At 49.1% G+C, this 23,601-nt stretch overlaps 1 protein-coding gene across 1 annotated transcript; it reads left to right on the forward strand.

The window, feature by feature from the left end:
• Positions 1-1,093: 1,093 nt before the first annotated feature.
• On the forward strand, positions 1,094-22,309 carry TRIM16 (tripartite motif containing 16). The gene is made up of 6 exons (XM_026521048.4): positions 1,094-1,873; positions 8,232-8,327; positions 12,913-13,146; positions 15,947-16,112; positions 16,591-16,686; positions 20,633-22,309. Exons 1-6 carry the CDS (start codon positions 1,373-1,375, stop codon positions 21,214-21,216), a joined length of 1,677 nt encoding a protein of 558 aa, XP_026376833.2. The 5' UTR covers positions 1,094-1,372; the 3' UTR covers positions 21,217-22,309.
• Positions 22,310-23,601: the final 1,292 nt, after the last annotated feature.

A 23,601-nucleotide genomic window follows, 5' to 3' on the forward strand; every position in this document is an offset into this window, starting at 1 on the left:
TCTTTCTCTGTTTCATAAGCTTTCTAAATTCCTTTGAGTATATCTGAAAAAATTCGGGGCGGGCAGGGGGGGGAGTTGTAGAAACTTTCCAGGATACAGGTGTTGGGGTCCAGGCACCCTGGAATCATCCTGGGTCCCTTGGTGCCCGTCTGGCAGATACTAAGCCCACCGTGTACTCCCACCCGGTGGTGATGCCTGGGAGCTCCTTTCTTTTAAGGAGCTAGATGCTTCCGGTCCCATCCTCTGGCCATGTGTTCTGGGCTGAATTGTGTCTTTCTCTCCCAAATTCATATGCTGAACTCCTAATCCCCAGGACCTCATCATGTGATTGTATTTGGAGACAGGGTCTTGAAAGTGGTAATTAAGAGGAGGTCACTAGGGTGGGCCCTAATCCTGTATGACTGGTGTCTCTATTAGAAGAGGAGATCAGGACACAGAGACACAAAGGGAAGGCCATGTGAAAACAGAGGGAGAAGACGGCCATCTATAAGCCAAAGAGAGAGACCTCAGAAGAGACCAACCCTGCTGAGCACTAGATCTTAGATTTTAGCCTCCAGAACTATGAGAAAATTAATTTCTGTGGTTTGTATCAACCAGTCTGTGGTACTCTGTTATTACGGCACACAAGGAAACTCTGTGTCCAGGCACACCCTATTAAGTGGGCAAAGGGGCTGTTGCTTGGTACACACCTCTTTCTAGGAACCATGGGTGGGACGTGTAGCCTGGGAGAGCTATCTGAATGGAGCTTTGTGTGGAAGGAGACATGTTCTTCCCCGACCCTCTGATCCCTCCTGAGCACTTATTTGCAAGGAGGTGGTATGGATAAGGTCAGGGTCAGGGGCACATATCCTCCTTTTCCCAGTGCCTCCTGTCCAGTTCTATGAGGTGGGAAGGGATGAAGGGCTGTCCTATCGCCGAAGTCCTTACATTTTAGATCCCTTTAAAAAATGCAAACGAAAAACGTAGCCTGTGAAGCCCCATAAAGGAACACAGGCTTTCTCCAGCAGAGCTCAGGAATCTGAGAGCGGCCACAGACACACGTGGTCTGCGGCTGAGCCTATGGGGTGCGAATGATTTCACGCAAGAATATAAGTTTCGGGGCTGGACCCGAGGAGGGGCCTGAGCCACTGGGGAGACAGAGCGGCTGTCCTCAGCCTCAATAACCTAGCTGCCTTGTCATCACTGCAGCTGGCGGCCGTCCGAGCCCGGAGCCGAGTAATGACTAACTGAGCTTCCTCCGGGAGGGCGGAAACAGTTAAACTCCTGTGACAGCTGCAATCACTTAGGCGTGGTTTTCTCGTCTGACTTGGGCCCCACAAGATCCTGGGCCAAGGGGCAGAGGAAGGACAGCTTGGGCGCCAGAGCCTTCCAGATGGCTGAGTTGGATCTGATGGCTCCAGGGCCCCTGCCCGGCATCACCGCTCACCCTCTGGCCACTGTCAGCCCAGACTCTGGGTCGGGCAGCGCTGCCGAAGAAGAGGACATGGGCTCCCCAGGGAACCCTCAGGGGGAGACGGAGGGACAGGGCAGCAGCTCTGCAGGGCAGGGGGATCCTGACGGCGAGGGGGAGGCGGAGATCCTGTGTGACTTCTGCCTCGGGACCGGCAGGGTGAAGGCGGTGAAGTCCTGCCTGACCTGCATGGTGAATTATTGCGAGGAGCACCTGCGGCCTCACCAGGAGAACAGCAAACTGCACAGCCACCAGCTGACCGAGCCTGTGAAGGACCGGGACCTGCGCACCTGCCCTGCCCACCACAGCCCCCTGGTCGCCTTCTGCCGCCCCGATGGCCAGTGCATTTGCCAGGAGTGTGGCCAGGACGAGCACAAGGGCCACGCCTCGGTCTCCTTGGACGCTGCCCGCAGGGACAAGGAGGCGAGTGCTGGGGTCCATCCAGGGGAGGGAGGTGGGGAGATGGCATGCCCGGGGAGAGGCTGGCCCACCGCCACAGCTCCTGGGGCTCCCGACTTCACTTCTGTGCTCTGAGTCCTGACAAGGACTTTAGCCTTAGTACCTGGCTGTGCGTCCAGGGTAAATATCTGTTGCACTTGGCTTTGGAAACCGAAGTGGGTCCCTCTGCTCCCATCTCCATCTGGCTGTCCCTATACTATCCCCATGTGTGTCTGTCTCACCTCACGCTTGCTAGTTTCCTATCTGTCATTCAGCTTTCGGTGATGGATGCATGTTTGGGTGCGGGATACAGGAATTCTGGGGCTTAGGGCAGTGACGTCTCCTTCTGGCTGGATCTGTGCGGCAATTAATGAAATGTAAGCCTTGGCAGAAATTCAAGAGAAAAAAGTCAAACCTTTCACTTAATGTGTGGCAATTAATGAAATGTAAGCCTTGGCAGGAATTCAAGAGAAAAAAGTCAAACCTCTCACCTAATTTCTCTTTTTCCCCTTTACCCCAAACGGGAGACTGGTAGAAAGGGCTCCTTTAGAGACAATCCGGTGTGAAATCCGAGAGCTTGAGAAATGCTAAGGTAGCCTAGAATTGGACACTTAACCTCCAGGTACAATGTCAAGGACGGCTTAACATCGGGAAACTAGAAGTTCCTCATCAGATGGAGGTATCATGAGGGACTAAGAAACACCATGCTCAGAGCCTGTAATTTTATTCCCATCAGATAGGGAAGCTGTTTCTAGAACAACCAGCTTTTCTTTGCCTTTAAGCGGAGAGCATGGGGAAGTTCTTGGGAGTGGATTTAGCTACTTTGTATTCTTTGTTTCTCATACTTTGACTTTTCAGGAGTACATTTCCCCCCCCCTCAGTAGGGCAGTGCAGTTGACTTTTCTCCCACATTCCTTACGGTCATCCTGCTGTCAGCTCCCTGTTTGCGCTGCACAGGGAGGGAACCCCACAACTCCTTGGTCCAATGTTCCTGGGCAGCAGAGGGAAGGGCTTTCTGGGAAGGGCACTTTACTTGCCAGGCCCTCCTCCATGTCCTTTCTTAGGCACAGCTTTTATCCAGTGTTAGTGGCCATTGTTCTGGAAAGCTCTGTATTCCAGATGCCAATGAGTCACCGTTCCCAGTGCAGGGAGCCACTTGCCAACGGCTTCCAGTGTTTCCGGCATCAGGGAAATGTCCTGTCAGGAAAGCAGTTTGCTGCCACTCAGTATAATACTCTTCCGTAACCATGGAGAGGCTCGTATCAACAGACGGGTCAAAAGGAAAACTCTGGACAGAGTTGAGCAAAATGGTCCCGGTTGAGCACTGCCTTGTGCCAAATGCTTTCTGTGGATTTCCTCATTCAGATAACTCTCATTCCTCAGATAACTCTACCGGGTGGCAATTCTTTTTATCTTCACATTTTGCCCAACTCATACACACAACTAAGTCACGGAGTGAGGAATGGAAGCTTTTGGAAAGCCGCCCTACCTAGGGAACGTGAGTGAAGGATCCCAAGATGTCAATATTATAACTTTACTTCTTTTTTTTTTTGGTACCAAAAAAAATTTGGTACCAAATTCCTGCCATACATACAGTAGAGATACCAAGACAAAGTGTACTGCTGTTCTCTTTGGGTATAATATCTGAATGTTACTGTATTTAACTGGAAAAACTTATTATTTTTTTTTTTTATTTTTTTTTAAGATTTTTATTTATTTATTCGACAGAGACAGAGACAGCCAGCGAGAGAGGGAACACAAGCAGGGGGAGTGGGAGAGGAAGAAGCAGGCTCATAGCGGAGGAGCCCGATGTGGGGCTCCATCCCATAACGCCGGGATCATGCCCTGAGCCGAAGGCAGACGCTTAACCGCTGTGCCACCCAGGCGCCCCTGAAAAAACTTTTGTATATACATGTTGAAAAGCAATCTCCACCAAACATTGCAATAGATCATTTCAGGGAAAGGTCTCCCTCTAGCCTGCATCCCCCCCCACCTCCTTCCTCAGACAAACACCACTATCTACTCTCTTTTGTTTTCTTTCAGACGCTTTGTGTCTATGACAGCATGGATACAATATGAATTTTAAACAGAGTTAGGGTGATTGTAATTCCGAGCAGGAAGAGTTATTATGTAGAGCATTTATGGAACCCTAAGTTCAGGCATCCTCAGGGAGAGCTGTGTAGGGTAAAGTAAAAAACTGGGTAAGGGGCCCCAGAGCAATTTTTGGTGTTGAAAAGCAATCATGGTTACAGGTACAATCCAACAGCCTCAGACCCCAGGTATTTGATGAGGACCCCCGTTCAAAATCTCCGCCCTTCTGCTCTAAGAGAGCTCTCACCATTTCTCTCCTATGTCCTTGTTTTTGGCTCAGAGAGCAAGTTTCCTTCCTAAGTGCAGCCACACTCTAGGGGGCTCCGCCAAATCTTAGGAGCAAAAGATTTCTCAGCAAGGAGCCCAAGAGACCAGCCTAGAAGACACGGTGGCTTGATGAAACTGCAAATGCCCCTAGGATTATTTTGAAAGCTTTACTAGGCATAAGGAAGGCTCCAGAAGCCTTGTGTCCCCTTCAGCTAGCCCCAGCCTGCTGGAGTCACTCACTGAAGGTCACTTTGGATCATGTTAAGGGCTAATTACTTAAGCAGGCATGTTGTTGTAGGAAAGTGTAAATGGCAGGGTCAGTCACAAGGACACAAAGCAGCTAAGATCCTGCATCAGATCCACAGAGCCACTTCCTTCTCAGTTAACCAAGGGAGGCCCTCCCTGAAGCTTCTCTGGTCTCTAGCTATGCCAGTGGGCAAAACTCTGGATTTTGGAGGGTGGGTGCTCTTTGATATATGTTCTATCCTGCTGGTCTACCAGATCCTGGTTCTTCCTGATGGGGTCTTCTCTCCGTCCCAGGCCAGCTTTCTAAGGCCCCTTTGCTTTTTTTTTTTTAAGATTTTTATTTATTTATTTGACAGAGAAAGAGATAGCCAGTGAGATAGGGAACACAAGCAGGGGGAGTGGGAGAGGAAAAAGCGGGCTCCCAGCAGAGCAGGGAGCCCGATGTGGGGCTCGATCCCAGGACCCTGGGATCATGCCCTGAGCCAAAGGCAGACGCTTAATGACTGAGCCACTCAGGCGCCCCAGGCCCGTTTGCTTTTAAGATCAGCAGGCCTTGCTGTGTACGTGTGTGCATGTATGCAATGCCTGATAAAACTTGGACTCCTTCGGCCATTCCCTTGTTTGTTCTGACCCCGGTTCACTCCTGTTCTTCCTCAAGCTTATCAGACATCATTGATTGCTTCCAGTGGCCTCAGTGTGAGACCACACTGCCTGTCCTCAGGGAGCTTGGACTCGAACAAGGAAGCCAAGGCAACTTCCACAGCTCCCTGGAGTGCCAAAGGGCTGAGGCAACAGAACTGCTACACGGTCCAGGAGGGAGTTGTCATCAGGAGAGAAGACAGGGCAGGGTTCTTGGAGGTGGGAAGATCTGTCTTAGATCATGGGTCCACTAGTGACAGGCCATGTTATATTCAGCCTCAGCATCGGTTCCAGAAGGTTCAGGACTAGAAGTGGCCTGGGAACACAGTCTCCTTGCAGAGCAGGAGCCAAGTTTCTGCAAGCCACAGGTATTCATGCATCTCTGGAGAACAGTTAACCAGTACTGTTCATAGCCTATTTGCTGGTGGCCACAACACGGATGGTTCGAGGGCACCCAGGAAAAGAATTTCTTCTAGAAATTCTGAGGAACGCCTTGAACTTGGTATTACATAACTTGTTTTATTCTTACACATTCTACCAGACTGTATGTCTTTCCAGAGCAGGGAGGGTGTCCTATTTGACTGCACTGGCATGTGGTAGGTTCTAGACCAATTGGCTGAGGAATGAAGTCCGCCCAGGTGGAACTCTAGTCTACCAAATGCACTCCCCAGAAGGGCTACCATTGTGCGGATGGAAATACAGAGGAACCTGGACTGCCTGGAATTTTCTGTCTTCTCCTTCCCTCTGCTCTTCCTATTTGCATCTCTAACCCCAAGTCTGACCCCTAACCTCTGGGTACCACCTTCCCCTGTAGATAGAAGCAAGAACAATTATGTTAATGCATTCCTGTGGCCCCTGCACCAGGGGAGAAGCTCAGTGATTTGACAGAGATCAGATGGCCAGCAATGGCAGGCCTTCACACCCCAAATATTGTACCTTTTGACACTTGTCATTACCTTGCTGAAGCTGGCAGGACCCTCCATGCCCTTCAGTACAGGGCTGTCTGCACTCACTGGCACCACTGTCCCGCTTTCGTGCCGACCCCATCCACCCTGGCCTGAGATGTGTGTATGGCTGACATGGGAAACCCTAAAGCCAGAGCCTGAGGCACCCTGTCATTTTCTAGGAACAGGAATAACTGGAGATACAGGTCTCCCAAAGTGGCCCCACCTTTTGTAGTAATCCGGAGTGCCTTCCCTTGGGGTGACTCACTCGGAGAAGTCCCATTAGGTACTCAGGAGTCCTTTTCTCCTTTTATGGCAATCTGCAGGCAAGGGAGAGCGCCCCCTCCCTGGCTACTCTCTGAGAATCTCCCTGTGCCTCTGGATCCTGCTGGGGCTGCCCGTGCCCCTTGCCAGGGTGTGTTGGGTTGTGGCCTTCACCAGCTTTAAACAAGCACTCACGTTTCCCCCCTTTTCCTCCCTTTCCCCCCCTTCCACCACTGCCCCTAAATAGGCCAGACCCATCCCCCCACCCCCAAGCAGGTTTCAGGGGTGGGGGCATGGGTCACTGGGCTCCCTCAGCTCCATGTCAGCACCCCAGATCTGAGCAAAACAAAACGAAACAAAGTTACCTGCTTTCTGCAGGGTGGTGAGGCCTTGGGCCTGCTTGGGCTACCCTCCCTGGGGGGCCTGGAACTCCCCCCAGGCTTCGGTGGGGAAAAAGCAGAGGACATTGATGCCGTCTGAGTTCCCTTAGGGCGCAAACATGCTGCTTCCGTTGCTGATAAAACCTACTGAAAGCATTTAAAGCTAGTCTTTTCTTTTTTTGCTGACTCATGCCCTGGGAGGGCCTCTGAGGGCTGCAAAGTTTTAGGCTTTGGGCCTTAGCACACTTCTTGGCAGAAAGTGTTTCGGGAGCCTCCGGAGGGAAGAGTGAAGAAGGCAGTGGGGTCAGAGCAGGCAAACCGGAGGGTCTCAGGCAGCCACTTGCCCAGGCTGGAGGGCTAGCCTGCCTCCAGGAGTGATGAGCGTATGATGGAAAACAGCCATGGTAGTGATGTGGTTGTGGAATGTAGGTGAGGTTCAGTGGGGTGAGGTCCGGAGCCGAGGACCAAGAAAGAATTCTTGGGACGTCCTTGGTGCAAAATGGTGGTTTTATTAAAGCCCGGGGACAGAACCCGAGGGCAAAATGAGCAGCTGCCCTGGGACCTTGAAGAGTGGTGATTATATACTTGGGAGTTGGGGGGAATAAGGAAAAGGGAGGTTTCAAAAGAACTTTCATGTGCTAAAGAGGACTGACCTACTGGATACCAGGTTCTTGCCATTGTCAAGTTAAGGTTGTTTTCCCCCTAGCAAGGTATTAACATTAAGACAGTTGCAAGATCCCTGGAAAAGTGTAACACCTGTCCCACCCTGGAGTGGGAGGTGGGGGGGGGGAGGTTGTGGGGTTTAAGCTTATGCTTTGTCTTCAGCCAGCCTTCTGCTCCCTCATCAGTAGCAATAACCTGGAAGAAGGGCCCCCATAATGGCCGACATTGGTGGACCACACACAGTGTGCCAGCTACTGGAGCAAATTCGAATTAACGCACGCTATCTCATTCAGTCCTCACAAAACCCCTTGGGTTGGGTGCTTTAGTTACCCCATTTTGCAGGTGAAGAAATGGAAGTCTGGAGACGTTAAGTAGATTTTTCCAAAGGAGCAGCTGCTAAGTAGAAAAGCTGGTGTCCCCACCCTTTGCTCCAGCTCGTATTCCTTGTTAGGTTATTTTGGGGGCAGCGTGGCTGGGCCGAACTCCACTGTTGAACTGCGTGACCTTGACTGGGTAGCTTGATTGCGTCATCTGTGAAATGGGGATATTGGTACTTAGCTAACGTGGGTGTGGTCAGGGCGATAGGAGATACATCTAAATGCTGGAGGTGGTGACCCGCGCAGCACCACGTAAGTTCTTATGGTAGTTTAAGCTGATTTGTGCCGAGTTCAGCCCCAGGAGGCTCTGGCACACAGCTGACCCTTCCTGTCCATTTAGGACCCTCCTGGCTGGCTTCTGAGGCAGCTCCCAAGGTCAGATTCTCCTTTCCATGCCAGAAGGGCGGATGGCGCCATCGCCCCTGCGGACATTCTGTGTGCACTCCTTAATGCCGTTCTTCCCTCTTCTTAGGCTGAGCTTCGGGACACCCAGTTAGAGCTGGAACGGAAACTCAGGTTGAATGAAAACGCCATCGCCAGGCTCCAAGCCAATCACAAATCCGTTTTGGTAAGGCTTCTCTGGGTCCCCTGCCGCACATCAGCACACCTGTCCGCTGCTGCAGGCTCAGCCAGGCCTATCGGGGGTTGTGGGACACGGGGTCGCAGGCCCAGCCTCTGTGTCCATGGGCTCCTTGGGGTTTCCTGGCAAATGAGAATTGTAGGTAGAGATATGAGCAGCTACACCATGGGGTGGCCTCACCACACTGTCGGCTTTTGCTATGAAATTTAGGTTCAAAACTGGCAAGTGATTTCCTTTTTCATGATACAGAATAGGAGCAAGATTAGTCCTGTAATAACAGCATTCCTGTTTTTACATTGTATGTAGCATATGCTTTTTTGGCCAGGAGAAAGGAATGTGGGGGGGAATAGAGGGGGATCTGGCTAGAACTCCAGGAATCAGGCAGAGTCTGGGCTTCTCTTACCATAGGAGGGTGTTTTGCATGTGAGTGTCACCAGACCTATGACTTGGCAGCAAGAAAAAAGAGTGGAGAACTGCTTGATTAGTGGATGGTAACTTGAAAAGGCCAATGGTGTGCCAGGCTACTTGGTTTTAGTCTGTCTGGTTTATGGCCACTTAATTCTAACTGGACCCAAACAGTTCCACAAATACTTCTCATTAGTGGAAAGCCAAACCATCACTCAGAAAGGAATGCAAAACACCTAAGCTATGGTAGTGAGTCAGCAACAGCAACTTTGCATACCATGCATGATTCCATCCATCCATCCATCCATCTATCTTTCCATCTACCTATCTTTCTTTCCTCCCTCCCTCCATCCATCCATCCATCAAATTTCCATCCATCCATCCATCCATCCATCCACCCACCTTTCCATCCGTCCATCCCTCCCTCCATCCATCCCTCCGTCCATCCATCCATCCATCCATCCATCCATCAAATTTCCATCCATCCATCCACCTTTCCATCCATCCATCCATCCATCCATCCATCCACCCACCTTTCCATCCGTCCATCCCTCCCTCCATCCATCCCTCCGTCCATCCATCCATCCATCAAATTTCCATCCATCCATCCACCTTTCCATCCATCCATCCATCCATCCATCCATCCATCCATCCATCCACCTTTCCATCCATCCATCCATCCATCCATCCATCCATCCATCCATCCATCCATCCACCTTTCCATCCATCCATCTACCTTTCCATCCATCCCTCCCTCCATCCATCCATCCCTCCATCCATCCATCCATCAAATTTCCATCCATCCATCCATCCATCCACCCACCCACCCACCCACCTTTCCATCCATCCATCCCTCCCTCCATCCATCCCTCCGTCCATCCATCCATCCATCCATCCATCAAATTTCCATCCATCCATCCATCCATCCATCCATCCATCCATCTTTCCATCTATCCATTTTTCAACCCATCCATCCATCCACCTTTCCATCCATCCATCCATCCATCCACCCACCCACCCACCCACCTTTCCATCCATCCATCCATCCATCCATCCATCCAATTTCCATCCATCCATCCATCCATCCATCCATCCATCCATCTTTCCATCTATCCATCTTTCAACCCATCCATCCATCCACCTTTCCATCCATCCATCCATCCATCCATCCATCCATCCATCCATCCCTGACACATGTATCCATTTCAACCTAATTTCCTCCTTCTCAGTGTTGACAACTAACTAGCTGTGAAAGATCAACGCCTCTTTTGCACCCACATCACCTTATGAAAAGAAGAAAAATAATTGTCCCTTTAAAGTCTTAAAAGCCTTCAGAGATTGTGGATTTCCAGGCTCTTGATAATCTAGAGAACCACATGGAACAGCCTGCCTTTTTTCTAGCCCTTTATTTTTCAGACACTTTGATCCCTACACAGCTTTTCTCATAATTGTGAGACACAATAGCCAACATGTACAAGGGACACGAACACACAGAGAGATGACAAGACTTGTCTGGGGCCCCCAGACTGATGAAACAGGAACTTGGGATTATTGCTCCCTCAACCTAAGACATTCAGGACATTTACGGGCATGTGCATCATCCTCAGTCTCGTTAAACCATCAGCTTCCATACTTTGACATCCTTGTGGCCCCTTCTCTCTTTAGTCTTTATTTGTCATTATTTGGGGAGTAAAGAATATCCTTTGCATATTCCATTTACATGGAAGGAACAAGTATTTCTCCATGGAACAGTTTAGGAACGAGAGGTCACATTTGACAGCAGAAGAGTCAATCCGCCAACATCAGTTGAAGCCTCCTTCCATCACCCTTCCTCAGGAGGGTCTTGGTGGAAGAGGGGATTTGAACCCTGAAGTCTCTCATTAGACTCCTGCTTCTCAGCCTCATGGCATTGTGCTTCTGTGAGAAACTTGTGATTGCAGGATGCATGTCAGCAAGAAACTCGCAGGGCATTTTGAAGAACAAGATTTATTACTCAAAGGTCCTGGAGGGCACAGAACACTGCCCGAGGGCCACACAGCCACTCTGCAAGGTCGCAGGTAGAGAGGGTACGAGAAAGTACAGACCTGGGGTCTGCCTTTATTGGGGTTGAAGCTGGGTGTCTAGGGTTTCATGGGTTCATTCTTAGTTGGCTTATTTAAAGCATGAGAGCAAGAATTCTGGCTCGGAAAGAGGCAGGGTCACTCAAGGGATCAGATATCTAGACCCCCCCAGGGAATTCTGAAAGAGGGAGCTTCACAGGTGGGGGTGGCCCGATTCCTTACCCGGTTGTGTTGCTCTTAGCTGTGAACCACAGCGGCAATGTGTTTATTCCAGATGGATGTCTTTTGAAATGGATGCTTCAGGGATGACAAATTTAATGTTGGGCACTTACATGACGGCTGCTGTTCTCCATGGGCTCTTCTCGGTCTGGGCTTGAGGAATTTGGGGAAGATCTCCCATCTGCCTTCTTAGTCCCCAGTACCAGCTCATTTTATTTCCAGTTCTGTTCAGCTGCCCCAACCTTGAGGAAGCCAACAAGCAATGGGGCAGTTGGCATGAAAATGACAACGTAGAGAGGCTCTACCCATCTCCCCGCCCCCCGTAGAGATGCCCCTGGCTACCTTTCTCCTCCTTCTTCCTCCCTTGCCAGTTAGACTGAAGACCGGGCCGCCACTAGGCATTCTTGTGGGCTTGCAATCCTGAGCACTGGTCGAGCAAGGTCCTCAGCCAAGCAGAGGTCCTCCTACCTGGCATCATCATTTCTTCCCATCTCCTTCCCAACCTTAAGCCTTCCACATGCCCTGGGCCCAGAGTGCCATCCTTTCTGAGTCCTTTCCTTTGTAGGCCCCTCCTTATTCTCCTCCTTCCCTCCCCATCTTTCCTGCCAGGGAACAGAGGTGCCCTAGCACCCTCAGCCTCTGAGGTATCTGTTGTTTGAGCTCCCCGTAGATGCCCAGGGCTGGCCCTTGCTCTCGGGAGGAGCAACAGAAAACAGCACCCGGAGGGGTTGCTCAGATTGCTCTCGGACGGGATCGATGTGGGTGGGACAATTGGGGAAGCTGAGGTAGGCGAAGAACAAGCTCCGGGCTGTAGAATGAGGTGAAGGGAGTATGAGCAAAGGAAAGTGTGTCCAAAACGGTTAGATGAAGTTTAAGCTGGACAGTATCAGAGGGAGCTGTCAGCACCGGCCCTTAAGAACCACCAAAGGACAGAGGGAAGCATTTACACCTGGATTGAAGTTATAAACGTGATATTGACTGAAGGCAGGTATACAGGATGTCCATCCTGCGAAAGGGCAGAGTACACGCACATGCATAAATGCCATCAGGCAAACCCTTAGTGTGTATCACACGGACTTTGCTTTGTATTTTGTTTGGACAACACATTCCTCCTGCACACTCTCAGGTGCCGTGGCCACCTACCCACACCCTAAACGTTTGTGCCTGATAGAGACACCCTATGCTTAGACGTGCTTTCAGTTCTGATGGACTCGGTGGGCGGCTTAACCTGACGTCATGAAATGCCGAGAAAGCGAGATCACGCCACTGATTTGTACAAAGAAGTCGAATTATTAATGTCCCGCAAGAAAGATAGTTATGGGGGGGGGGATGAAAGATAGCTATCGAGTATACTGAATACATGCATCTCCCTGGCAGGAGAATTGATTTCAAACACTTGAATGGTAACACCAGACTGTCAGAGCTGCCGGGGTCTCAGAGAGCGTCAAATGTATGAGAGACGAAGTTGATGATGGTACATTTAGTAAATTCACCCTGGAGTGTAAATCCTTTTTTTTTTTTTTTCCAGGACCCCAGGATTCATATGAGAATAAAATCTTCCTTTTAGATTTTATTTATTTATTTATTTATTTATTTGGTGGGGGGAGGGAGGGCGCTGGTGGGGAGGAGGGGCAGCAGGAGAGGGAGAAGCAGACTCCCTGCTGAGCAGGGAGCCCAATGTGGGGCTTGATCCCAGGACCCTGGGATCATGACCTGAGCCGAAGGCAGATGCTTCACTGAGCCAGCCAGGCACCCCAAAAAATCTTCCTTTTACAATAGAAAATTGCTCCCTAACTTACGGGTTCCTAGGGTTCACAGTCCTGTGTGCTGAGCTTCGAGAACGTGGCATGCCTCGCTCACGTTTTCTTCACTGCACCTTCCCTCACCAGCTGTCGGTGTCAGAGGTGAAGGTGGTGGCCGAGGAGCAGTTTGGGGAGCTGCTCGCTGCCATGAGGAAGGCCCAGGCCGATGTGATGCTCTTCTTGGAGGAGAAGGAGCAGGCCGCTCTGAGCCAGGCCAACAGCATCAAGACGCACCTGGAGCACAGGGGTGCGCAGATGGAGAAGAGCAGGCAGGAGCTGGAGAGGATTGCTGCCGTCAGCAACACCGTCCTGTTCCTGGAGGTGAGGAGGGGAGGGGTCAAAGGGTGGGGGGTGCAGGGCGGAGGCAGAGGCGTCCAGGCCACTAGGGCCAGGGAGCACCCTCACTTGGCTGGGTCTGTAGCAGATGTGGGACATGTGGGAATGGAACTGCTCTTTGAATAATGGGGTGCATGGGGGGCTGCGGGGGCAGGGAGAAGCAGGTTTTAGCAGAATACAGGAATACTGGAGGGGAAGGCCAGCCTTCCCAGAGTGGGAGGCTGGAACCAGGTCATGGGAGGTAAGTCATGTCCAAAGAGAGAGAATGGCCTATGCACAGGTAGAGAGGTTTGAGAGAGCACGGCTGATTTGGGGAATAAGGCGCTTTCACAAGGATGGGGCATGAGCTGCTGGGCACTTAGGGATGGAGGTGAGGCTGGCTGGGCCAGGCAGGCATCTGGCTGTGAGAGACCTGTGTTCTTCTGCATGAAGTCATGGATGGACGCCGGTGGAGGGTTTCAGGTGGGGGAGTGAGGAGCTGAGATCAGTGTGCCTGGCAGGGGTGAGGCTAGAGACCTCTTGCCTTTCAGAGAGGGCCATGCGTGATGGTTGATTGAAGAAGACCCAGCGGAGGAGACGTTTCATTACAGGGCAATTCATTATACACTAAGCCACATTAGGGCCAGATCTGAAGGACATGTAATCTTGCAGGGATCGGGTATAAATCCCATCATTTCAGATCTGTCACTAGATAGCTGTGTAGTTATTAACTAAGTCACTTAAACTTTCTGGGTCTCAGATTCCTCGTTTATCAGACAATCAGGTCGGAATCAATAGCTTTCTTTCTTTCTTTTTTTTTTTTTTTTAAGATTATTTATTTGAGACAGAGAGCACAACGGCAGGGAGCGGCAGGCAGAGGGAGAGGGAGAAGCAGACGCCCCGCTGAGCAGGGAGCCTGATACCGGGCTCAATTCCAGGACCCCTTGGATCATGACCTGAGCCGAAGGCAGACACTTAACCGACTGAGCCACCCAGGTGCCCCCAGAGTCAATAACTTTCAAGGCTCCTTCAGCTCTAATATCTCTAAATACAAATAATTTTTCTTGATTGCCCTTTTGAAAAATTTCCCCTATAGTTACAACAAACATAAATGGTTATTATGAAAAAACACTTGGAAAACACAGGGAAAGATGAAGGAAAACTGTCATTCATACTGCTACCACCTGAAAACAACCATTGTTACCCCTTTAATGAGAGAAAGAAAAGCAGGCAGAGAACGACAGACAAACATACTCACAAGAATGTCCCTCTTTCAGTCCCTTCCCTTGCTTTTCAATATCAAAACAAAATATGAATAAATACTTGGCTTTCCACATCCTGAGTTCCGCCAAAGAGGACATAAATAATTTTTCTTTTTTTTTTCTCCTTTTAGGACTTGAACTTGAAAACTTTAATATGTATATATTTTTGTATAAGATAACTTATTTACGTAGAAAGCTAACGTCTTTTTCTCCAAATTGTGAGCCAGTTGAAATGACATGTGTTGAATAACACTTTTCCACCCCCCACTGATTTAAAATACCACTTTGCTCATGTTTGGCTCTGAATCTATATACAATGTTAAAATGTTTATCTTTCGGGCGCCTGGGTGGCTCAGTTGCTTAAGCTCAGGTCATGATCCTGGAGTCCTAGGGTCCCTGCTCAGTGGGGAGTCTGCTTCTCCCTCTGACCCTTCCCCTCTCATGCTCGCTCCCTCTCATTCTCTTTCTCTCTCTCAAATAAATAAATCTTTAAAAATCAAATAAAATGTTTATCTTTCTATCGACTCTCTGGGTTGGCCTTTTTCTCCTCTTCCATGAATCTGCCTAACCATTTTGGTACAACTTTCTTTCCATTGCTGTTTTCTGCCATATCCAGTCTGCCCTGCAATGCTCTGGCTGAGTTTGGATGTTGATACTGTGTTGCATCTGAAAGCAGCCTTTCCTGATCACCGCCTTGTTTTGAATCTTAAGTAACTTCATCTGATTATCTACCTGAAAGCACTTTTCAGACTCTAATGAGCAACAGTGCAAAAATTAGAGAGAGCTTGTATATCCGATTGAACTCACAAGGCAAAGGCAGCATTCCTGTCTGACCACCTGTTCATGGGTCTTCCTAGCGTTGCACCTGCTTCTCCACTCCTCCCTTCCATACTGTGACTTGTGTTTGAATTCTAAAAAAGAGGGGTGCCTGGGTGGCTTAGTCGATTAAGCGTCTGCCTTCGGCTCGGGGCATGATCCCAGAGTCCTGGGATCAAGCCCCACGTTGGGCTCCCTGCTCAGGGGGAAGTCTGCTTCTCCCCACCCCCATGCTTTCTCTCTCTCAAATACATAAATAAAATCTTTTTTAAAAATTCTAAAAAAAAAAAAAAAGAAGAAGAAGTCCGGAAGGAATGAAAGTTGCAGGAATGTTACTGTTGCTGTTTGGACTGTTGGCAAAAAATGTGTTCTTGTTCTTGGTCCCTAGTCTGGGAGGTGCATTGGAGCTGCTCACAGGCATCTAGTGTCTCTTGATTTTAATTTTTAAATTTTTTTGTGTGTGTCTCTTGATTTTTATTTTTATTTTTCTATGTTTATTTTTTGTGTGTATCTCTTGATTTTTAAAAGCCCACCTTCCCAGTTTAAAAAAAACCAAAACTTTTTCTATGTTGTTAGGTCCTGAGCTAGACATGTTACTTATGCCTGCTTTGTGATGGCCACGTTACCATCAACCCATTTTACAGATGCAGGAAGTGAGGTAATGAGAGCAGTCTGGTTTCAGAAATCCAAAAATGAAGGCAAGTTCTGCCATGTTTCCTCTCCTGCAGGAGTACTGCAAGTTTAAGAACACTGAGGACAATGCCTTCCCTAGTGTTTACATCGGGCTCAAGGACAAGCTCTCGGGCATCCGCAGGGTCATCACAGACTCCACAGCGCACTTAATCCAGTTGCTGCAGAGCTACAAGGAGAAGCTCCAGGATTTCTCCAAGGAAGGTAAGGAAAGCTGTCTGGGCCGGCACTACGGTATGTGTGTTTCTCAGAGTGTCAGAGAGCCAGGGGAGGGAGGGTGAAATCAGGGGGAATGGCTCATTTGCAAAGCCGTCCTTTGGCCAGGCCGGTGGCTAACGGACACTCACCTTGATGATCTTAGTTTATGATTGAGACCCAGAGAAGTCGAGCTAGTTACATCCTGCAATTGGCTCGAATTTCTCTGACTAGTTCCTGAGGTTGCTAACGCTTGTACTTTTAAGTGAAATCCAAGTCAGGTTGGGATCGCTCTCCAGTGTATTTTGTTTCAGCCATGGAGAAATCATCCACTGAGCATGAGTGTCTCTGACATGACTAGAGTCCAGCCCTTTCTACCCGCCCCCCCGCCCCGGTGAGCCCGGGGGAGAGCGGCTGGGAAGTCCTGCTTCTTAGTCTCTCCTGACCACCTGGACAGGTATGCATTCATAACTCTCTGATTTTCTAGAGGAGTACGATATCAGCACTCAAGTGTCTGCTGTTGTGGAGCGCAAGTATTGGACCTCAAAACCCGAGCCCAGCACCAGGCAACAGTTCCTCCAATGTAAGTTGCAAACAGCGTCCCTTACCCACTTACTGATGTCAGCGTAATGCTCGTTGGAGCAAGAGCGCTGTCTTTCCTGTAAGTCTCAGGCTCTTGCAACCTCGGGTCTATCCCTAAATGGGATATTTAATTTTTAATTTTTATTTTTACTTTTCATCTTTGAGACCATTTCAGACTTACAAAGGCACTGAAAAAACAAGACAGAATTCTTGTATACCTTTCATCGGACTTCCCCGAACGCTAACACTTCATATAACTACGGTACATCGACCAAAGCCAGGAAAAGAACATCACTACACTACTAGTAACTAATCTATAGAATTATCCAAGGGTTTCACCAAGCGTGCCAGCCAATGTCCTTTTTCTGGCCCCAAGTCCGATTCGGGATCACAGATGTTTCCCTGTCTCCTTAGTCTCCCCCCACCCTAGGTCCTGTCCCTTAGTCTGTCCTTTATGAGCTTGGCACTTTGGAAGCTCCTGGCTAGTTACCAGCTGACTCCTTTTTAAGTCTGGCTTGGCCAGAACTGCGTAGCCCATTGTCCTGTCATTATGTGGTATTGACCTGATGTGTTGCATGTTTGAAAACACCATGTTTCCGATCAGACTTAACCAGTCCACGTGCTGTCATCTCCCAGGAGAGGCAGGACTTCATCTGTGCAGTTGAGGCTCATTTTTATGACATTTGGCAAATTAATCTCTTTGGAACGTGTCGTTGAATCCAGTTACTGCTTGTTTTCTGAGGGTGACCGCTGATTGGCTAACTGCTGGACCTCCTTTTTCTCCAGTTTTTGGAGCCTCAGGTTCCAAGGACTGTTTCCTGTTTTTGCCACAGCTCCTACTTTTTCTCAGGACCTCTTCGCTCTCACATAAATTTCCTTTATTTATTCTTTCCTACTTCCTGCCAGAAGCATATCTGTATTTTTTATAAACAGATATAATTAATACAAGACACCAAACACCCTTTATTCTTGACATTAAGATAAAAATGAAATGTATCCTATTATAATCTATCTTCTTTGGTATTACAGAGGTCTTTTTTCATACCCAATATCAACGTTGTCATTTTGGGTATTGTTATGAACTTCGAGCCTTTTATAGACTCAGATTGTTTGACCTGTCAAAGTCACGTGGCTCAAGTTGCCAACTTGACCAGTGGGAGCCACTCTTTCTCCTTTAAAGCCTTTTTTTTTTTTTTTTTTTAAAAAATAGATTTATGTATTTATTTTAGAGAGAGAGCAGGAGAGGGGTGGAAGGAGACAGAGAGAGAGAGAGAGAGTCCCAAGCAGACTCCCCGCTGAGCACGGAGCTCGATGCGTGGCTGATCCCAGAACCCTGAGATCATGACCTGAGCCGAAACGAAGTGTCGCCGCTTGGAACCGACTGAGCCACCCAGGCGCCCCACCACTCTTTCTCCTTTAGACATTGACATTCTGCCCTTGAAATTGGGAAAAGTATCGTTGCTTTTTGGCGCTAACAGAATATTCCAGACCCACTCTGATTTTCTGGTCCCAAGACATAGAGTCACCTCCTTGCCAAGAAGTCCTGGGTCCCCTTAGATGAGAAGAATATTATTGTTTACTCTCTGGATGCTAAGGATTGCCAAAGGAGTTGGTTGGTCAGAGTCCGCTGCTGATGCTGTTGGGAACTTTTAGGAACACAGAGCTGCAGATAGTTTTAAAAATATGCCTTTTTTCAGGTGCCTGGGTGGCTCAGTTGGTCAGGCGTCTGACTCTTGATTTCAGCTCAGGTCATGATCTCTCAGGATCATGAGATCGAGCCCTGCATCGGGCTCCCCAATTGGTGGGGAGTCTGCTTCTCTTTCTCTCCCTCTCCCTGTGACCCTGCACCATTCATTTTTTTTTTTTTTTAAAGATTTTATTTATTTATTTGACACAGAGAGAGACAGCCAGCGAGAGAGGGAACACAAGCAGGGGGAGTGGGAGAGGAAGAAGCAGGCTCATAGCAGAGGAGCCTGATGTGGGGCTCGATCCCAGAACGCTGGGATCACGCCCTGAGCCGAAGGCAGATGCCCAACCGCTGTGCCACCTAGGCGCCCCATACCCTGCACCATTCGTGCCTGCGCTCTTTCTCTAAAATAAATAAATAAATCCTTAAAAAATAATGCCTTTTTAAAACACATTTGTTGGGATATTATTGACAGATAAGTTTGTATCAGTTTCAGTATGGAATGCTTCACGAATTGTACACGTGTATATGGACTATGCCAATTTTTGCATCATTCCCATTTTAGTATATATGTTGCCAAAGTGAGCACCTCTATGCCTTTTTATGGTCCTCAGTTCACATTCATTTTTCCTTTTTTTTTTTTTAAGATGTTATTTATTTTGAGAGAGAGAGAGAGAGCGCTGGGGAGGGGGGCAGATGGAGAGGGAGAGAGAGAGAATCTCAAGCCGATTCCACACAGAGCCCAAAACAGGGCTCAATCTCACGACCCTGAGACCATGACCTGAGCCGAAATCAAGAGTCGGTCAGTCAACCGACTGAACCACTCAGGTGCCCCTTCATTTTTCCTTTTAACTTAGATTGTTGTGTCCTTTTTATCCTTCTAAAGTGGTCTCATTGCCTACTAAGAATTTCCCTTACCAAAAAAAAAAAAAATTTCCCTTACCTAGACACCAAGGAGTTGGGAAAACTCTGGGTTAATCTCAAACAATTTTTTATATTAATGGATTTTAAATTGGCTCGAATATGCTAATTGGGAAATAAATACTGGACATCTTCTCTGAGCTAGAAGCCCATGATCGAGTCCCATGTGAACTGTGGAGTTTTATCAATTAGAAGGAAGACAGGCATGAAACAAACACATAAATAAATAGATTATACACATTGTGTGGAGTACCATGACGCTTCAGAAGCCAGAGGGCTCTGAGAGAAAGTGGTGGCGAGTCACGGAGGGCCTCTTTGAGGACACGAACCCTTAGCTACAATTTGAAAGGATCAGTAGGAATCCCCCAGACTCAGGTTAGGGCGATGATGATGTCACAGAGAGAACGGTCTATGCTAAAGCCCTTAGAGGGCTCAGCGTTGCACGTTTCTGAGGCCGGGATGACTGGACCATGGCCATGAAGGGCCAGAGGGAAGAAGACAAAGCTGGAGACACGGGCAAGTCATGCAGCCTGGGGTGAGGGGTCACTGCTTTATTCTGTGGGCAAGAGGCACCATCCAAGGTCTTGAAGCTGGGGTGACATGACTTACCTTAGCCTACACCCTGAAACATGCTACACGGCTCTGTGGTGGACAAGGGATAGAAGGGGGTCAAGACAGAGCAGCATGGCATGATTCTGGGCTAGACTGGGGGTGAAGCAGTGGTTTGGACAGAAGTGGGATCTACTGGGCTTGAGGCTGTCTGTGTGTGTGGGGGGGGTGGTGATGAGGATGGGGGCAAAGAAATTTCCAAAATAACTTTAGTGTGACTCAAGCGACAGGGTGCATGGAGGTGCCATTATGTTTTCATTCTCTGGGATTGGGAAGAGAATGTGTTTAAGGGAATTTTTGAGAGGTTACCATGCTAAATATTGGTCAAATAAGGAAAGAAAGACTCAAGTGTGGGAATGTGAGTGCCTATTCCCACAAGCCCTTGCCAACACTGAGAAGAATAGTGCCTGGCTTTCAATACGTATTTGTCGAATGAATGAACGACGAAATCAGTGGGTTTTATTTCTTGATTCAGTTCCGCAAATCACATAGTCAATGCCAAGCAATTTGAACTTCAGAAAGGAAGGAAATGGAGTGACTTGTGTTCTCGGTTCTCTGGTTTTCTCCCACCTCTTTTCTGGGGACGGGGGAGCAGCTTCCCGAGGTAAACAGAGCAGAGGAGAGAGATGTTTGCTCAGACCTGGGAGGCAGGCTGGGTTGGAAGTGTTCTGTCTGGAGCAGCCGTCCGTTCCTGACCTGCCTCCCTGCCCTTCCTCCGTATCCCCCTCAGATGCGTGCGACGTCTCCTTCGACCCGGACACGGCGCACAGGTATCTCCGGCTGCAGGAGGACAATCGCAAGGTCACCAACACCACGCCCTGGGAGCATCCCTACCCGGACCTCCCCAGCAGGTTCGTGCACTGGCGGCAGGTGCTGTCCCCCCAGAGCCTGTACCTCCACAGGTACTATTTCGAGGTAGAGATCTCCGGGGCGGGCACCTACGTTGGCCTGACGTGCAAAGGCATCGACCGGAAAGGGGAGGAGCGCAATGGTTGCATTTCTGGAAACAACTTCTCCTGGAGCCTCCACTGGAACGGGAAGGAGTTCACAGCCTGGCACAGCGACACGGAAACCCCGCTCAAAGCCAGCCCTTTCCGGAGGCTGGGGATCTACGTGGACTTTCCGGGGGGGATCCTCTCCTTCTATGGGGTAGAGCCCGATGCCATGACTCTGATTCACAAGTTTGAGTGCAAGTTTTCAGAGCCGGTCTACCCTGCCTTCTGGCTTTCCAAGAAGGAAAATGCCATCCGGGTCGTGGATCTGGGGGAGGAGCCTGAGAAGCCAATGCCAACTTCCGCCGAGGCTGCTCCCTAGACGCCAGACTCTTGCTGGCCACAAAGACGGGGCAGCAGCTTGCATCTTAAGGGGGACTTGGGGATGGAAAGGTCCGCCGGTGGTAGCGGGCTTTAGGAATCCCGTGGGTCCCTGCGCAAGGAGAGAGGTCTCTGGCTTTTCCCTTTTGCTCCCTGCTGTGCTGTTCTCTATGTTATAGCATTCCCTAGGCACCGACACCCCGTTTCTCATCTAGTGATATTCTCCTGTCTGCTCAGGTGAATGTCACACTGTGTCCAGGCTGGGTGATCAGGAATCTTCAGAGCAATCAGAAAGACGGCAGGCTAATCAGAATCAATTGCAAACTCTATTTTGCATTGCCTGCCCGCCCCCCCCCCCCCCCCCACCCCGCACACTGTTCTGGATGCTGCGTGGCCATTGACTTCACCTTCACAGCAACCCCCTGGGGGTCGAGGCTCCTATCGTCCTCATTTTGAAGATGGGGAACCTTTGGTCCCCGGGGGGATCAGTGAACTTGCTCAAAGTCATTGCGCTCCCGTGGTGGGCGAGTGGCAGAGCTGGGATTTGAACCTGGGCAGGCTGATATGGAGATTTTAACCGCTACACGATGCTGCCCTCCTCATTCCATCGTGGGTATTGTGTGTAAGGGAATAAGCCACATGATGACCTTCTCGGCATGGACATCGAGACTCTTAAACCCTCAGTGTCTTTGCACCCACTCCGTCTGGCTGGGCCATGCAGCTGAGACCTCACTACCTCACACAGCAGCTCATCCTATTTTTGGATAGTGAAGATGATACGAAATGTCTTTCCTGTGTCTGAGTCTTAGTCCTCATGACCTCTGCGGAGGGTCTCACCTCGTGATGTGGACTTGCCTGATTTCTCATTCAGAGGACAGTCCTTCAGGGGACACCTGGGTGGCTCAGATGGTTAAGCATCTGCCTTCGGCTCAGGTCATGATCTTGGGGTCCTGGGATCCAGCCCCACCTCAGAGTCCCAGCTCAGCAGGGAGTCTGCTTCTCCCTCTGCCCCTGCCTCTCCCCCTGCTGGTGCTCTGTCTGTCTCTCTCCCTTTCAAATGAATAAATAAAATCTTAAAAAAAAAAAAAAAAAAAGAAGACAGTCCTTCAAATATTTGCAGGCAGTTCTGCTGCACATCCTTCAGGGGAGTAGTCTTGTTTCTATGCTGCATTTCCCACTTTTCTTCGTAACTTCTGGGTCTTTCCCTGTGAACTGTGTCAGGCAAGGCTCTTCCTCATACGGTCCGATGGTCCTTTCTCAAGAGTACGTTTCTTTACGTCGCTTGTCTTATTTCCAGAGACCCCATCCTCTATTCGTATCCAAGGATTTATACTGTGTAGGATTTGAATTTTTTATTGGATTTTTTTAAATTCGATTTTTATTATTTTTTTACTTGGATTTTAAATTTCATTGCATCATTGCTGCTTGCTGAGATACTTTTGATTCCTTCCTAGCCTGGTGTCACCTACAGAGTGGGTAAACTTTTCTTCTGAAGTCTTAGTCGTGTTGATACATACCGATGAGGGGAGGGACAAATATGGAATCTGGCAGCTCCCAGTCGATACCTGTTGGGTTTAGCTATTCAGTAAGTTACACTTTGGTAAAACTATACTAAGGTACCCCACTTTTAGCCCTTTATCCCCAGACACCAGGAAGAACTTTTCCAAAGGGAGAAATCAAGACATGTCTAGAAATGTCTGCATTTCCTTGCTCCGTCTGTCCCACACTGCTCTCAAAAGACAAACTGAGATCAGCTTGGCCTGCCTTGTGTTTTATCGAACCGCTGTGGGTTATTGGCACTGGCTGCTTTATTTTCTAAATGCTCACCACCCGCTTGATTCAACCATTTTAGGATTCCTTTGCCATGAGTCAACATCAAGTTGATGAGTCTGTTGTTTCCAGAACCTACCTTATTTTTCTTTTTAAAAATTAAGACAGTTTTGTGTGTCCCCATCCTCTACCACTTTTCCTAATTTCTCGAAGATTACTGCCTGGCCTTTGGTCATATTGGTAAACAGTGTCAGTGTCGTGAGATGTAGCTGGGTTAGGTCAGAATGCCTGAGCTCTTACAAAGGGACCCTTTGGGTGTCTCCTTCACCGACTGGAACTTCATTTCCCTGCCAACTCCTTTTGTTCATTCAATTTCAGTGTCAACACCTCCCTTTTTTTTTTTTTTTTAAAAGATTTTATTTATTTATTCGACAGAGATAGAGACAGCCAGCGAGAGAGGGAACACAAGCAGGGGGAGTGGGAGAGGAAGAAGCAGGCTCATAGCGGAGAAGCCTGATGTGGGGCTCGATCCCAGAATGCCGGGATCACGCCCTGAGCCAAAGGCAGACGCTTAACCACTGTGCCACCCAGGCGCCCCTACACCTCCCTTCTTGAT

This window comes from Ursus arctos, unplaced genomic scaffold (assembly GCF_023065955.2).
Source record: "Ursus arctos isolate Adak ecotype North America unplaced genomic scaffold, UrsArc2.0 scaffold_14, whole genome shotgun sequence".
Taxonomy (NCBI): domain Eukaryota; kingdom Metazoa; phylum Chordata; class Mammalia; order Carnivora; family Ursidae; genus Ursus; species Ursus arctos.